This window comes from Thunnus thynnus, chromosome 4 (genome assembly GCF_963924715.1).
Source record: "Thunnus thynnus chromosome 4, fThuThy2.1, whole genome shotgun sequence".
Classification (NCBI taxonomy): domain Eukaryota; kingdom Metazoa; phylum Chordata; class Actinopteri; order Scombriformes; family Scombridae; genus Thunnus; species Thunnus thynnus.
This window is the reverse complement of record NC_089520.1, coordinates 19,844,803-19,862,866: the sequence shown is the minus strand read 5'-3', so window position 1 is coordinate 19,862,866 and position 18,064 is coordinate 19,844,803. Positions and strand designations below refer to the sequence as shown.

General features: G+C 39.3%; 2 protein-coding genes across 3 annotated transcripts; both read right to left on the bottom strand.

Annotated features, from left to right (window-relative positions):
- Positions 1-1,351: 1,351 nt before the first annotated feature.
- On the bottom strand, positions 1,352-6,538 carry necap2 (NECAP endocytosis associated 2). 2 transcript variants are annotated; one of them, XM_067587299.1, is made up of 8 exons: positions 6,250-6,538; positions 4,998-5,098; positions 4,613-4,717; positions 3,781-3,862; positions 3,158-3,266; positions 2,780-2,933; positions 2,596-2,680; positions 1,352-2,462 (listed from the first exon to the last, which is right to left on the bottom strand). In XM_067587299.1, exons 1-8 carry the CDS (start codon positions 6,342-6,344, stop codon positions 2,417-2,419), a joined length of 777 nt encoding a protein of 258 aa, XP_067443400.1. In that variant the 5' UTR covers positions 6,345-6,538; the 3' UTR covers positions 1,352-2,416. The 2 variants fall into 2 exon arrangements, with proteins under 2 accessions (XP_067443400.1, XP_067443401.1); XM_067587300.1 differs by having other exon boundaries at positions 2,789-2,933; positions 6,250-6,531.
- A 1,099-nt stretch (positions 6,539-7,637) lies between these two features.
- Positions 7,638-12,406, bottom strand: LOC137181527 (SUZ RNA-binding domain-containing-like). Its single transcript, XM_067587301.1, has 4 exons — positions 12,103-12,406; positions 11,065-11,114; positions 10,697-10,966; positions 7,638-10,549 (listed from the first exon to the last, which is right to left on the bottom strand). The coding sequence occupies exons 1-4, from the start codon at positions 12,151-12,153 to the stop codon at positions 10,438-10,440; spliced, it is 483 nt and encodes a 160-aa protein (XP_067443402.1). The 5' UTR covers positions 12,154-12,406; the 3' UTR covers positions 7,638-10,437.
- Positions 12,407-18,064: the final 5,658 nt, after the last annotated feature.

Here is an 18,064-nt window from a genome sequence, read left to right as displayed (position 1 = left end):
GTACTCAAACCTATCGCCTCAGAAAGTCTCAAACTCCAAATCTTAATACTTTTATGACGAATCTTTGGTAAATTAGTCATTTCTTTCTTATATTAAATATTTTCTGTGAAGCAAGAGGCTCAGGGAATATTTTAAATTAAGGTTACTGATAACCGATAAGGTTAATAATCTCCTCCAGACATGTTTTAAAACATAAAATAATCCGCTTGGCAGCATCATTTGTTTCTGTTTTGCGTTTTCCACAAAAATTCTTAAAATTACATCTACCATTTGTCCCTGTTTGAAGAATCCAGAGACTATAAATATGCAATTTCTAGTTTTAAAGGTTAAACTACTAAACACAAGATGTCTCCTACTTCATTGAATCGTCTATTGTTAGTGTATGTGTGCACTGGTAGCTCCAAGTTCCCACAACACTTCTGTAAAATGCATACTGGACTGTGATTGGCTCAAAACTAGTTGTGATGTCATAAATCATTCTCGTTGGTAGCAGAGAAACTTAAACCTTTCAGCAGATGAATGTGAAAACAGCCTCAGAGGACAATCAATATTATTTAGGGGTCCGGAAATTCTAGCTATACCCCAGAGTCCAGTGTCTTTTATAGCACATATGGCCAATTACAATGAACCAGATATAAATAAATCACAGCTGCAACCAGGAAATTTGGACATTTTATTTTAAAAAAGGAAAAAGGATTGTGAAACATGTAGGTTTTTCAAATTCTTTTTATTACCAATTTACTTTTGACATGAGAAGTTTGTATTCTGGTAAATAAATAGGGATCAAATATATTTTTGATGTTCATCTAGATGTTACAAATTGTGTTTTAAGTGAATCCCTTCTCTCTTGATTATTGAAATATAAAAGCAACATTGTGCAACTATAGGTCACAAAGTGTATCAGAAAAAAACCTAATTGCCTACAGCACCGACTGATCAATACAACAAATAACTCAAGATAAAACCTGAGTGATCTTTGAATGTGACTGTTCATAAAATAATATTTGTTGCTCCTCTTCATTGTTTTTGATGAAAAGTTGCCCATTAAATCATGTTCAGTTCATGGACATATTCTCAACTTCATAACAATAAATCAGTTTGTAGCCAAGTTTCTTACATTAATTAATGAATTACTGACTGGATATTACTTATAATCCCTCAGGTTATGTTACTAATGACACTCTGGTACTCATCTATGGCTCCATGTGCTGTGTTATCAACAACTTCCTGTAAAACCAGAAGCTTTTAAAACTGATTGAGGACAATGTGATGCAAGTGTGAAGAGCTAAAATATCAATAACACAGACAGACCGTCTACATTATCCTATTAAACATAAAAAACAAGGGCAAATGAAATATATTGTTTATTTACAAGAAGACATAGGTTTACATTTTAGGTTTCTTTTTTTTCCAGAAAGGCACTTGATCAAATACTTGATGCAAATTATCAATAAGATTAAGGAAATTTCAATTTGGTAAAAGGCACAATTAAAAAAAAAAAGCAAAAACACATGAGGCAAAGATGAATGAAGGGTGTATACCAAGATGAACGTGAACAACAAAACATGAAACGGCATTCAAATCCTTTTCCCAACACCGCTGATTAAAAACAAATCTTGGTATATTTGATGAAGGCTTAAGAGCTTTAATGTAAAACTAATCATCAAATATTAATATCACCGTGAATCATCTCAGCTTTGCAAGAACGCCTAAAACAAAAAAAACAAACAAAAAAAACCAAGGAAGATGGCAAAGTTACAAACCGAAAACAAAACACACATACATGGCATAGAGTGAAAACAAAACATGGATACTTCAATAGGTAAACTATTCAACTTTCCCAAAAACAACCTTGAGATGAGTGACGCTGTCATAATGAGATAACTGTATGACAGGAAAACAGGAAAATGTAATGCATGATGTTGTAAAGAAAAGGGACACAAATCTGATCTGATTCTGGGCAGATGAGCAGACAGGAGGTCGGTGAGAGGACTAGAAACAATGAAAATGAGGGAACGTGTGATTTAAGGCAAGATTATCACCTGCTTAGTGTAACCCGACAACCTTCAATATGCTCGCTTGTCTCAAATAGAGCAGAGACTCCAACAATGACAGGTGTAGTGGTGACCTGACTACTAAAAATCAAAGAATCCTACTGCATAGCAATGAGGGGAAAAAAGGGGATATGATTGTAAAAAAAAAAATATGTACATTTTACTGTTTGTTCCTCCAGAGTTTGTTGGTCGGCGAGCTACTGTTTACGTGTACAAACTCTTTACAGCACGAGTGCAGCCAACGAGACGGTCAAGTTTGCTAACAGTTCCCCACTTTTAGTTTCTTTTTTTTTGTTTTTGCCACAATCATCCTGTCCGTGGAATGTTTGGAACCTGAGTGTGCAAACGTTTTCTCACCACACTCAACTAAACTGCACCCATCCCGATGTGACAGCATCTTTACTGGAGCTGTGGAGAAGAGGCGATGAGGACATGAGAGTGATGATGGGAGTGAGGACACACACACACACACAAAAAAAAAAACAACACAAAAACACATATGATGGATGGATGATGTGACGCCATCTTTGTAGAAACTTACTTGGAACCTGCTGATGTGAAATCTCCCCACATATCAGAGCTGGGCTGAGCTGCAGGGACGGGGGACCCGAAGTCTAAAAGAGTGGCTGGATGAGGGGGAAAATAGTCTTGTGTCAATATGATAAGTGTGAACTTTTTTTTTTTTTTTTTTTATAAACATCATGTGAAGAAGAAAATATATGCACATTGATCACCAGCGTTTGTTTGTGCAGCTGGGGCCGTCTGCTGGCCTCCGGGAGGCGGTATGACACCTCCAGCCTTCACTCCTGGTGGAGGTGGGAGCAGACCTCCACCCATGGGCCGCGGTTTGGCACCACCTGCCTCCTTCTTCTTGATGTTCTGTGATACAGACAATCATGACAGTTTCTAAACATTTTTATCTTCCAAATAGTTACTCTTTTCTTGCTAAACGTCGTCTAAAATCAAGGACTATACATGCAAGTGGCCCAGATCTGATATTACAAAAAAAAAAAAAAATCTGATTTGGTTTGTTCACACTTCCGAGAACAAAAATCAGATCTGAGTCACTTCCAAATGACTATTTCACTGGGCTACATGCTCACCCCAATGCTGATCTTGATAGTCTGTCCTTCCTTGAAGCTCAGGTCCAGCTTAGGTGCAGCGCTCTGAGAGGCTTCCAGTTTTGCAAGCTCGCCTTCCTGCTTCACCCACCTTTAGAAAAAGAGCATGAAAGCATAATGATTATCAATGAAATTAGTTTCGAAAGACAGTTTAATGATGCTTCTACAGAGCGTCAAAGTATCGGCCACTTTGTTAACTGCTGACATAGCTTTAACAACTATATATGTAGTTAATAGTTATGATATAGTTTAACAAAAACATTTACATGATAAGACAAATGTGTAACACTGAGTGTGAATTTAAGAAAGAAAATCAATATGCAGGAGTGCAAGGATTTTTCTATCCTGGCATAATACACCATGAGCATGTTGCAGCAGACTGACTGTGAGTAGGTCTCGTTCACATACTTATAAGATTGTTTTAGTGCTAAAATGCTTTGTGAAATACTTTTACACCAAAAATGTAGGCATCTCAAATTGGGAAATGACACACAGCTTATTTTTAGAAGTTTCTCCTAACTCTGCCTGTTAGGAGAAACTTTTAGGATGTTTTGTTAATACGGATCCAGACGGTAAAAAGTCAGTGTAATGGAAGTTTAACTTACTTAAAATGGTCTTGTAAAGCTACGTTGAAGTCAAATGAGTCTCCACGATCAGCAAAGCCAAGACCGATAAAAGCATGACGACCTGCATTCGAAGCAATTGTAAAGACAAAAACACATTAAAACATAAAACATACATATTCCTGCAGTAAGATATATATAAAAAAAAAGTCAAAGAAGAGCAGAGGACAACTGGGACTTAGCGATGGATCAAGCTTCCACCATATTAACCCAAATATAAGACTATTTAAGTGAAATTTATCCAACGACTAAGTAAATGCCATAAACAGCAACACATAGCGCATGTTTGTAAAAAAAAATCCTTTTTGAATTAATAACTATCAACTGACAGCTCCAGTGTTACAGTGACTGATGAGTCAAGTTGACCAAGTCTTCAGGAGCTCGGAAGGCACCTTTAAAGATCATGATGATCAACAACGCAGAGCCGTCAAACAGCTTTCAAGCTTTTTAAAATGTAAAAACAAAGAGAAAATCTTTCCATTGTTCAGGGTAAAGCTGATTATTCCACGTCCATAGTCCAATCTGAATGCTGATGCACTTGAAATGGAAATCATAAGAACTTGTTGGCTTTGTCATATTTCGTCTAATTTAAAATAAATTTATACATTTGTATTTAAATGGATTTGTTTTTTAAATCAATACAGTGCTACTACATCAATGTGACATTACACTTAAGAGATGTTTAGTACAGTAAATCTCTACTTAATTCAGTCTTATGATCAGATTCGTCTTATATTTGGACCAGTATAATAACTCAATTAAACCAGTTTACCTTTATATTTTCATTGATATAGTTCACATGAAAGTTGCTTACCGTTGCCGTCCTCTATCCGGATCACAAAGTACCTGCTGGAGTCTGTTACTGCTTCAACTACACAGCCTGGATACTGTTCGACCGGAGCTTGGGCAAACAGCTCTCCTGCAAAGAACACAGCAATCAGTGCCTCATTGTTACTTTCTGTGTTGCGAGTAATAAAGTAAAAAAAACGTGGTTGAAAAGGACAACGCAAGGTAGCAAAACTTGTTGACAGCTGCTTTAATCACACCGTGACCAAAGTGTCATGTGTTAAAGATGGATGAAACAGTGGGTACTACAAGATGCTGGCAGGTGTTACAGTGAATTGTAAAGAAGACACACAAATATCCAATGTGGTGATTTACGTATGAGCACACTGACACAAGGAAATGTTATTGTCTACCTGTGTTTTTGTCCTCTAACTTGATGAAGGCCATCTTGCCTTTAGCTGTGATTTTCATCCTGCCGCTCCATGCAGGTTCATCCAGCTTCCAGTCAGCAGCGCTAGAAACACAGATGAACACAAAAGCTGAACATGAAAGTAGTTTGTGATTCTAATTTACAGAAGCAGCTGACTTCATCACCAAGCAGCTGTGGCTTTTTCACAGCAGGAGGAGGAGGAAGTGAAATTGAGAAATTTCGAGAAGGCTAAATATGAGATGTTCATGGAAACAGTGATCTTTTGTTGCCAACTAAAGAATAGCAACACTGTAAAGATCAGCCAACATGTCTTTAGAAATTGTTCAAGTCTTAAAATTGTGAATCCCTTCAAATCTATTGGCTCCTTCCAATACATCTTATCAAGACTTACAGTAGGATGAACTAATATAAAATATGTGACATCTGTGGATCCTTTAAAGCTCTTATTAGGCCCTAAATCCTTGCTGGTTGGGTTTGAATGTAAGTTTATGATGTTACCTAAGCACAAAAACAAACTGTGAGGGAGGGAAGATGTAGATTTACTGTTCAGTGAAGTTTGTAAAACACTGAACATGATCCTGAAAATTGTTTTTTCAGACCAAAATATTTTGCATGACAGTTTCTTTATGTAGAGAGACAAACAATTTATGAGCAGCGATAAAATGTACATAAACTGTATGTAAATACTTGCACTTTCAGCTACACACACACACACACACACACACAAACGCATTAGGAATTAGCTTTACGCTCTTGCATCCATTATCGGACAGATGTATGTCGAGTAATCTTTTTTTAAAACGTCCGGATATGAAGTTATCTCTAATGTCATCATTTCAAATGTCCCCCACGACTTAAGTCAATTTTTTTTATAACAACAGGTGTAAGTCGCAAGTAAAAAAAAGATCAAGTCTGGATGACGGGGTCCGAGTTCCGTAATCTAAACACAGGTTAAGCTAACTAACTTCTACTGCGGTAAAATTGTGTTTCTAAATGGCGTTTTTTAGCGCATCTAGCCAGTTTTGTTCATTTAGCTTCATCGTTTGTCGTATCTGGCTGTCTGGGCTGGAAACATCCGACACAATTTAGTTACAACAAGTTCAAAGAAGCAAACTTCTATCCTAATAACTGTCCGATAATGGGTGCATTGTATTAGCTAGCTGACAGACACTCGCAGGCAGTCAGACTCGTCAGTTAACCGCTGCTAACGTTTCGTGTTTCTGCGGTTATCTTACCGATATCCACGGTTAGTGGCCCGCGGTGGGATCCGGTAAACGTGAACCTCGGGCTTCACACAGAGCATCGACTCATAACTGTTATCTTCTGCCATTTTGTCAAGTGTCACACTAACTAAAGGCAAACTTCCGACTTTCAACGCGTTGTTCGTGCCTAGATGGTAACCCTAGATTTGCGATAACTCTCGCGAGATTTCTATTAAGTGTTAATTTTAACCCAAACCATGATCTTTACTTAACCCAAACCAATTGTTTTTCTGACTAAATCCAACCAGACCTTAACCACGGCGTTGTCACATCATTAAGCATAATTATTTTGTGAAATGACAAACAACGCGCACAATGAAAGAACAACGCGTACTCTCTCGCGAGAGTTTTTTTTTTTTTTTTTCCAAATCTAGGGTTACCATCTACGACACGACCGTTTTCAATGGACACCGAGCAACTGAACCAACTGAACAACGAGCCGTCGTGCTCGCTTCAAACAGCGCCGCGTCCGGTGAGGATGGTTTGAGCAAAAATATGTGACACTGTAAATCTCCCACGGCCACAGTGACAGTTATGTGTCGGTGAGGATGTACATTCACAGCGTACATTATTATATTTCTATATTATAGTCAGGTGCATGACAATAAATTAAATTAAATTTTTCTTTTTTCTTCTCTTGAAATTGGTTGAATACCAATTTCAATCGGTATTTAAATGATGTCCTTTTAAACTATACTATGGTCCTTTAAATGTTTTTTTAAAGGTTTTTTGAATGTTTTCAGAAAAAAAAATCTGTGCAGTCTTGTTTTGTTATGTTGCATTTGTATTGTATATATTTCGCAACAAATGTCCATTCATTTTTGAGACATTCTGTGGATATACACTCACCAAGCATTTTATTAGGAACATCTGTGCAATATTGCAATTCAATACAGTGGTGGAAAGTAACTCAGTACATCAAGTACTGTCCTTCTTAAGTACTTTGTACTTTACTTGAGTATTTCCATTTTCTGCTACTTTATACTTCCACTCCACTGCATTTCAGAGGGAAATATTGTACTTTCACCAAATAAATACTTGTTCAGGCCCAATATTTAACAAATAAGCAAAGTTTAGAGAAAACTTAAGAGAACTTAAGTTTTTTCTTCTTTCCTATACCCAGCTGACATTAGTCACAGCGGCTGATTTTTTGCAAAACTACTTTTACTTTTAATACTTAATGTAAATTTAGCTGATAATACTTTTGTACTTCTACTTAAGTATATCTTAAATGCAGGACTTTTACTGGTAATGTAAAGTAATTTTACATTGTGGTATTGAAAATAAATGCCTCATACTGAAACAACCTCCTGCTGAAGGACTAAGCTGTTTCACATAATACAAAACAAACATATACCAAGTTCTCTTTGTTTTAAGTGTCTTTATTAAAGGGTAATCAATTTCCATCTGTGTTTTCAAGTCTCAAAATAACAATGACATCAAGTCAGCCTCAAACTAGACAGGCGGCTGTAAAGGACTGAAACAAAGCTTCATGGGTAGATCACACAGGTACAGGATGGTTATCTACTGTAGGTGGTGGCGGTGATGGTTATTTACTCTTAATTATCAGTTTAAAATGATTACAGAACAATTTCATCTCAATAACTGAACCTGATCCTTGGGAACAGTGTATTAAGGGCATGTATTCATGATGAGATGGTCCACTCCTCCTAACAGTGAGTGTTTACATGCGTACAAGTATGCTGGTTATGATGTTTATTTGTTTTGGGGTTGTTTTTTTTTTTTGAGTATTCAGGTTGTTTGCACATGTAAACATCACATCCTGGTTTCAGAGAGCTGGATAAGGCCCACTTGTTAGAAACCTGAATACTGTTATCATTTACACATTTAAACGTCATATCCCAAATAAGATCAAAACCAGAATAAGACTCAAAACTGGGATACTTATGTGCATGTAAAAGTACTCAGTGTATACTATCTCATAAAATAAAAATACTGAGATATAGGAACTGCAATAGACAACTGAAGAGCAATGTAAAGGTAACTTCATTTCCCAGAAATCATCAGTTAACGATGCAATCCGAACTTAAATGTCTTATTTTTAGCAGTTGGTGAGGTTAAAACAGGTGGTACAAATGCAGTTTTTTTTTTCAGCTTTATTTGTAAGTTTGCGTCATGGAGAATTTGCTCACTACTGTTTAAACGCAAGGTGTATAATTTACCATTTCAATTAATTACTCTCTGTGAAGCCTACACGTCCTATGAATATTTCCAATCAATGATTTTGACTGACACCTGAAACTATTTGGACAAACTCTGCTGAAAGCAGTCACGGAGCACTTCTGTGAGAAAAGCATTATTGCACTCTTACTTTGACTGGTTTTATACTTCCTAAAACTCTTGCTTAGTTCAGCTATAAACTGAGCCTCAGTTACGTAGAGTTTATTCAATGGAATAATGAACCAATCACGAGTGCACAAAACAGCACTAGATTAACAAGCTCTTCCTGTTGGACAGTATACTTATGTAACCACAGGTATCATTTATCACTTAAGGCATAAAAAGGGTCAAAAGTTCAAAAATTGCTGCAGGTATCATTTATTTTGAACCTGTCAGTAACTGTCAGTACTGCTAACTCGTCAGTATTTGATTAGATTGTTGGTTTTCAAGGTTTGCAAACTTTTATTTTCAATCAGTTGCAAACGAGGCGACAATGGTCTAAAATCCTGTTGTGTGAAAAACACTTCAGGAAAGACCAGACAGTAGAATTTGGCTTCATACTTAAGGACACCGATTAAAAGATGATTTTTTTTGTAGTTTTCAGCACAAACTCCCCTGACAGAATGTTTTCCAAATGAAGCAGTTGTCATGTGGAGTCATCCTCCACACTGGCCATCAAAAAGTTATTTTTGAAGAATTTACCAGCCATCATTTCAATAACACACAGTCAGTCAATATATTAAAACAAACCAGTCTGCGTTGTCGTTGGCTATAAGAGAAGTTCCAACTTAGCCATGCTAAGCAAGGCAACACAAGCAGGGACATTAATGCATCACTATGCACTTCAGATTTTCAATTCATGAATAGGTCAGACTTTTCCTATTTTTATAAAAATTTTATATGACACTACCAAATTAAGTTAGCTATGCAGGCTACATCATCTAGTCGCCTATAAACTACTGATCTCCTGACTTAAACATGTCTCAAACTAAAAAAGAAAGAAAAAAAAAACACAAACTTGAGAAAACAATGTTAAGTGTTTCAAATAAAAGATTTGAAACAACACAGATAATTAGGCAATATGTAAAAAAACAAAACAACCCAGGGAGTAATTTCATTATTATTGCTTGAATAAGCTTAGATTTAATGACACTCTGTCCTTTCGATCTATAATCTTTGGCCACAGGCTGTGTGCCCACCGGACATTTCTTTTATAGCCACCAGTGCCAAACAGAGGCCTCTGGACTGTGGAAAATGCTGGTCTGGGCTGCTCCCATTGCTATGCAACTACAGTATTAAAACACACTTCTGAGCACAGTGTACTTTTACTGAATATATCTATCTATATCAGTATGACTTTCTATCACCTTACACTCAAGCTGCTGAACCCATAGTTAACTCTCGGCACTGTCAAGCACTTTATTTCCACCGAACCGGGCTTCCCGGTGGACACACAGCCATGACTGACTCCACTTCCCACCGATACCTTCAGTGGAAAGGCCAGCTCACTCGTTTGCACGTCTCCGGGGACTTCCCGCAGATTGACGAGCTCTCCTTACTCTCCCTGAAGGGACAGACACCTGATGCCCTGGCACTCAGCCGGCCAATGAGAGTAAGAATCATAGGGCACCTCATGGTACATCAAAGTATCACAGTGTGTAGGGACGTGAGGCAAAAGCCTGTCCACAGTGTGGAACAGAAGGGGTTTCGGATCTTTGGCTGATCTCTGCCAGCCCCTTGCATCGTTCCACAGAGGGAAAAGACAAGGCGAAAGGCAAAGACCATGCCAGTAAGCAGAGTAGAGAGAGGGTGGCATAGTTCGTCTCAATCCCCATGGTGCGTCTTCATATTTCTAATGTCTGTCAAATTTTGTGTTGCCCCACCACTCTGCTCTTCACACCACGCACAACCCCAGTAACTGCCACCCTTCACGCCCTCTCAGGGAGACAGCTGATCCCTTGCAGCAGCAGCAGCTCCTGTTTATCTGCAGAGTCGGAAGCCTGAGGTGCCGTCTGGGCCGGTGGGCTGGCGGATCACGTGATTGTTAGGACGAACTGGTTCTGATGGTTGCTGCGCACTCACACGAACTGGCCTGATGATGAGGAGAAATGAGAATGAATCATAAAAAGTGTTGTTTTTTTCACTTCTAATTTATCCATCCATGTATTCTCTTTTCAATTTTAACAAGTGTAGAAATGTATTTTGTTGTTTTTGCTTTAAGAGCTTTAAGAAATCTTACCTGTCCTGGCATGGATTGTCCTGAGGCGTATCATCTGAGGAAGCACTACCCAAAATCCTTCTCCGGGCTTCTGCATACTCCGCCTCCCGCTGCGCCAAAGACTTCATCTGCTGAGAGGGACGGGACGAGGACGCAAGGTTTCCTGCAGTACCGTTATTTGAAGGACGCTTTAAAATTCTAATTTGTGGTGGCGGTGCCGCAGGAAGAGAGTCGTCCTGGATTACAATAGCTGTTCGCACAGGTGAACCACCTGAACCCAAACTGGATTTCCTGCACAGGTGAGAAAATGTTAAGAGGAATAAAACTATTTGCATTTATATATTCTTACCATATTTTAAACATTTTCAATAAAGTTCTTGATTGCTTACTTTGCCTCCTGATTTATTTTCAGCTTAGCCTCAAGTCTTCTCTCTATTTCCTGAGGAGAAACAAATATTTAATACATTTTTATTGCTGTCCAACAACTTCTTTCACGCATGTCTCATTGACCTGTATCGCAAACATGTTCACAAGATCTGGATTTCTGAGTTGCTAATTTGTCACTGGCATTTTAGAAAACAAACTTTTGACAGATATTACGACAGAGTTCAATTATCACAAACCAATAATCTCTCACTACGGTGAGAAATATATTCCAATTTAATCTCTGATCAAAGTTTGACAGGTAATTATGCTGATTGTAGTGCTATCACATAAAAGGTGCTATTCGATGCATAAATCAATACATTTGCTCTTATAGTGTAACTATAATGGACAATATAGATTTGCTTCACTCAGTAGAGTCACATAGAGGGTCTTACATTAATCAGATTACATTTGTTCAGAAATTTACAAGTGTGCCTCTACTTTGGTCTTTTGTTGGCAATATGTCATTTATCATATACAAAAGTTTACATTACACTGAAATCCAAAAAACATGACATAATATGCACTGAAACAAACGTCACCGTTGTGGCACTTTCTCAGTGCTTTTGTAACATCAGACTGGATCAATAAAACGCAGCAGCCCTGAACATACTACACTGTTGTGGTGTTATTACTTCAGTGCAGCCTGTCGTTTCCGCAATGGGCGGGTCTACACAATGAGGATAATATAGGGAAATCTCGACTTTGTTAAGGATAATTATTTATTTCATAATGTTACATGGCTTTCCCCGCACATAAAAAGCTAATTTTCGTTCAACAAGTAAAATAACATGACGGCAGGCTCAGTCCCACGTCGTTGAGGGACAGCGGGGCCTGCAGACTGTTTCTCTGGCCGTATTTCAAAAACGAAACCACATATTCAAGCTCCAGACACATCCAACCTATCACGGATATTTGCTCAGTAACCGGTTGACTGTCAAACTGAAATCTTGTTAACTAGAGCCTCTGTAAACACAATATGTGAGGTTCGTGTTTCTCACCCCGCTGTCCGCCGCCTCTTCCCAGCTCTCTGCAACCTCTTCATCCTCCATGTTGATCAGCGCTGCTCGCTGCTTTCCTCTTCGGCTCCCCCGGCTAACTGTCTCCCGTCCCCGCAGACACAGGCATGGGACGGTGGGCAGCGTTCACGCAGGATCGCCGGGAGCTAAATTTTGCGACTTTTTCTTGTCAGGCGAGTGCTGATTGAACAGATTAGCAAAGCTTTCCTTGGCCGCGTGTTAGCCTGCTAGCTTGAAGCGCCACTGAGGGTAACCCCCTGCCTGTTGCTTTAAATCTGACGTCACGTCCACCTCGGTAAATCAAGCGACTACTTGTGACGTCACCACGCCGCCTAGAAAGAAAACAATGACTGTAAAATACTTTTAAATATTAATTTACTTATATTTAAAAAAATATTTATTTATCTTATACTGGCCCTTTATGCAGCCCCTCAGTTCAGCCTCTGTCTGAAACAGGTTGTTTTAGCTCCCGTCTCTTCAAGGCCCTCCTCCCAGTGAGCCCACTCTGCTCTGATTGATTGGTTTTTGGAAACTGTCCCTTGACATCCACCTGTCAGGTGGCAACTAAGCAGGTCCAAACACACTGAGGTGCAAACACAGACTGGCCAGAGACAGGGTTGGAATGAAATCGTGTTTATTTAAGCACGGCACTGTTAATTAGCCACATGAGGCCCAGGGAACGGTTCACAGCAAAGCCAGGTGGAGATCCCAAAAGGTGAAGTATGGAGCCTGGTGGGTCCAGGTTAGGGGAGTGGGGCAGACAAGGTGAGGCAAGGTCCAGGAGACAAGGGCCAGAGAGCAGCACAGACAGAATCCAGCAGAGGCTACGATCTGGTAGAGCTGAGAATATATAGGCAGGGTTGATTGCAGGATGAGGTGCCGCTGGTGGTGCTCTGCTCTGACTCCGGCATACCTGTCTCCACTCAGACAATCAGACACATGCGCAGGGAGAAGAGGGAGAGAGCCACTGGAGAGATGACAGTTAGAAAGACACAGAATTAGATGTGGAGGGAGTGTCAGGGGAGATGGCGGGAGCAGATGTAACACCACCGGCTCCAGAGACTACGTCAAAAAAACATTTAAAAAAACTATAGGAGTAGGATTTCACTACTTTTTCTTGTTCTTTACTCAAAATGTCAACTTCTTAAATAAATCTGTACATGTTCAAGCCGAAATCCAATCGGGAGTATGGAAGTGGACAACACAAACAAACGTGGAACAACCTAAGCAACAACCTTAGCAACAAAGGCTGTGAAACAGACAGCCATTTATGGGCATGTGCAACAAGTTGATGTCAACTTGTCTGCAAGATAGGAAAAACTGTCACAAACAAAGTGTACAGAGCAGGTTGAAGCCTGGAATTTGACTTACAGCAGCAACAACAAATTCTTCAGGGAAGAAGGAACACGTCACCCAGTGCAGCAGTGTGGCTCACTGATGTGTTTTTAACAATTTTTGGACAATGGAGCACTACGGCACAGAGGAATATGATATATCAGGCTTTGGATACACGCACAATAGGCTACTTGTAAGTAGTATGAGTTCATTGTTAGTTTGGCTCTGCACATGAGATTTGTGGACAATAAGAAAAATATGTAAAAAATCGCCATCCAGATCCTTTTACCTCAGGTTTTGGAACATGATATATTTAACAGATTAGTTTTATATAGTTTAACATAGATAACAATGTATAAATAACAGAAAATCACAAAAAGAATAATATGTCCCCTTTAATTTTCAGTGCACCTGTTGGATTGATAACACAGAAGGCAAAATGTGACTCAGTGAGTCTAAATGATTACTATCAATAGAAAAGTCAGTTGTTTTGGCCACATTGTCCATCTGTACCCTTTGCTGTGTTAATCTGGAATAAAGCCATGGATGTAATATGTGCATCTGTAAGGCTGTAGGAGATCAAACAGGTGGGAAGGAGCCCATCCATGTAGTATTTTATTTCTATTGGGTAATAGTAGCACTTTAAAATCCAAACTAACACAAAAGAGACAATGAGACAAATATTACTATTAGCTCATTGAAGTTTTTTATTCAAATGAAAGTATCAACACTAAACATTTTCTTTCTGTATTTCTTACATTTCTTTCAAATGCTTTTTTCTAATTTTACATTGTCACAAATCATCAAATTCTCACATGACATGTGAGGAAGGCGGTAAAGCCGTAGCGGGCTGTTTTCCCCCAGAAATGACTTGAACCGTTCTCCGAAGACATGAACTACGGCGCTGTTGAATTCTTCTGTGATATCTTCTCTGATAGGTGTCATTGAACTGTTGTCAACCATTTCCTTCCACTCCTTCTGCAATTTTTCACAAATTTTATCATGTACTTCTGGTAGAAATTGGAAAGAATCAATCTGCTGTTTTCCACGGTCCAAATGATCCTTCCGCAGACCAAACGGACTTTCTGCCAGTCTTGAAAGGGCTTTTCGAGCCGAAGCGATATCCTCCCGGAGTGTGTTTCTATCACGGCCTTTGACTTGTGATAGTGTGTTGTAAATATCACTCTTCCTAAACAGGTCTCCCAAATACTTATGGTCCAGTTTGAAAGGGATGTCCTTGCATTTTTCAATACGTGAATGAAAATCACTCCTGGGACATGAGATGGTGGAAAAGGTGAGATTTTTCCAGTAATTCGGACCGCTTAGTCCCCAAAACCAGTCATAGGCTTTGCGTAAAAGTTGAAACATACAAGGTTCAGTTTTGTTTTCCCTTTTCAAACACGGGCTATTGTAAGTGTAAATCTTGATATGTTGCACCATTGGTCCATCACAGCGTAGCAAGTCATCCAGTTGTTTGATTAACTTTTCTTCGCTGTGTATGGCTCTTTTATCCGTCACTCCACTCTGGTTTGGCTGGACATGTGCTGCACCAGGATCCTCCTTCTTCTTTTGAAAATCCGGATAAACTTCTGGAAGTATCATTTTCCTCTTGTCTCTCATGACCACAACAGCAAACGCATATTGCTTGTGTCTTCCAAGTTGTTTTGTATTTGAGGATTGTATGAATGATCCCCATACTGGGTCAGAGTACCCAGCGTTATCTTCCTCTCTTCCGTGAGGACTCAGTCGCATTATGCGATTATACACTTCCACTTTGTCAGGACAGTTTGTGGTTTGTTCCCATCCGTCTTTGAAGAAGTGGATACTTTTCACTGGGTCTCTACACCAACAATCTAGGGTTGGTGAACAAGTGGCACAGCAGTTTGTGGTTTCTGAATGTCCATTCAGATTCTCTGAGGCTTGATTTTCACCAGGGTGAAATCCTTGTTGGTTTTCTCCATTCATTGTATGGCTGGTCTGTAAACTTCTCATCATGTGTGGCGTTAATAGTTTCTTTTTTGAAACATTTGTTTTTGGAGAATAAATAAGTGAGACTTTTGCTTCCACTGGACGGTGGAAACAAGGGGAGAGAGCTGTGTATCTCATACAACAGGAGTACGCAGCGGGCTGGAATCGAACCGGCGACTTTCCCGTTCCGGGGGCCTGTGCAGTAACCGCTGGGCTACCAGGGCACAAACCATACATGGGTCATTTTTGGATTATATGAATAGACCTATGGTAGGCCTGAATCAAGCTGCTTCTGTCAGTGGAGTTTACTTGAGTCATTTGAATTCAGAGCTAAAACAGCACAAGGGCTGTGTGGTGGCACAAGACAATGAAATACCATCCAGGAAGTGCAGCTGCGGTAACCAGTATTGTCTTTGCAGAAACTGATGAATTGGAACAACAAACCTCTACTCAACTTTTGCTCAACTAGGACTTCAATCAAATTGTATGACAAACCTTTCTGCTATGGTTCTCAGGCTGGTTGAAGCGTCTTTTGGGGCAAAAATCCGTGCTGCAAAAAGTCCAAAAATGTGCAGACAACGGTTATAACTTAGCAGAGATGTAATGGAGGAATGTGTTATCCAGTGTATCGTTAGTGATATAGCCGGTTTTTCTGTTTGTGACTAAATGGGGGGGTGATTCCTTGCGGTGAGGGGAGGCGTTGAAGTGTTGTATCTTATGGCTTTACTAGTGGTTTAAGTTCCACATATCTTAACATATATAAAAAATACTGTGATTTGTAGAATCACTCGTATGCTCGATATGGTTTTTCCGCAAAAAACGTTCAATTGCCTCGTGGCAGTGTTAATAACATAGATCACACAACATAAAGAAAATATACACAATAAGAGTAAAGATGAAAGAGCTTTAATGAATAGAAAGGTTGTGGAGAAAAAATGAAGGAAATTTAGTATTACGTGACAAAGCTCCTTTAATTTTCAATGCACTTGTTGGATTGATAACACAGAAGGCAAAATGTGACTCGGTGAGTCTAAATGATTACTATCAATAGAAAAGTCAGTTGTTTTGGCCACGTTGTCCATCTGTACCCTTTGCTGTGTTAATCTGGAATAAAGCCATGGATGTGATATGTGCATCTGTAAGGCTGTAGGAGATCAAACAGGTGGGAAGGAGCCCATCCATGTAGTATTTTATTTCTATTGGGTAATAGTAGCACTTTAAAGTCCAAACTAACACAAAGGAGACAATGACACAAATATTACTTTTGGCTCATTGAAGTTTTTTATTCAAATGAAAGTATCAACACTAAACATTTTCTTTCTGTATTTCTTACATTTCTTTCAAATGCTTTTTTCTAATTTTACATTGTCACAAATCATCAAATTCTCACATGACATGTGAGGAAGGCGGTAAAGCCGTAGCGGGCTGTTTTTCCCCAGAAATGACTTGAACCGTTCTCCGAAGACATGAACTACGGCGCTGTTGAATTCTTCTGTGATATCTTCTCTGATGGGTGTCATTGAACTGTTGTCAACCATTTCCTTCCACTCCTTCTGCAATTTTTCACAAATTTTATCATGTACTTCTGGTAGAAATTGGAAAGAATCAATCTTCTGTTTTCCACGGTCCAAATGATCCTTCCGCAGACCAAACGGACTTTCTGCCAGTCTTGAAAGGGCTTTTCGAGCCCAAGCGATATCCTTCCGGAGTGTGTTTCTATCAGGGCCTTTGACTTGTGATAGTGTGTTGTAAATATCACTCTTCCTAAACAGGTCTCCCAAATACTTATGGTCCAGTTTGAAAGGGATCTCCTTGCATTTTTCAATACGTGAATGAAAATCACTCCTGGGACATGAGATGGTGGAAAAGGTGAGATTTTTCCAGTAATTCGGACCGCTTAGTCCCCAAAACTGAGTGAACGCCACGTCAGTTAAAACCTTATATTTTTCATACCAGTCATAGGCTTTGCGTAAAAGTTGAAACATACAAGGTTCAGTTTTGTTTTCCCTTTTCAAACACGGGCTATTGTAAGTGTAAATCTTGATATGTTGCACCATTGGTCCATCACAGCGTAGCAAGTCATCCAGTTGTTTGATTAACTTTTCTTCGCTGTGTATGGCTCTTTTATCCGTCACTCCAGTCTGGTTTGGCTGGACGTGTGCTGCACCAGGATCCTCCTTCTTCTTTTGAAAATCCGGATAAACTTCTGGAAGTATCATTTTCCTCTTGTCTCTCATGACCACAACAGCAAACGCATATTGCTTGTGTCTTCCAAGTTGTTTTGTATTTGAGGATTGTATGAATGATCCCCATACTGGGTCAGAGTACCCAGCGTTATCTTCCTCTCTTCCGTGAGGACTCAGTCGCATTATGCGATTATACACTTCCACTTTGTCAGGACAGTTTGTGGTTTGTTCCCATCCGTCTTTGAAGAAGTGGATACTTTTCACTGGGTCTCTACACCAACAATCTAGGGTTGGTGAACAAGTGGCACAGCAGTTTGTGGTTTCTGAATGTCCATTCAGATTCTCTGAGGCTTGATTTTCACCAGGGTGAAATCCTTGTTGGTTTTCTCCATTCATTGTATGGCTGGTCTGTAAACTTGTCATGATGTGTGGTGTTAATAGTTTCTTTTTGGAGA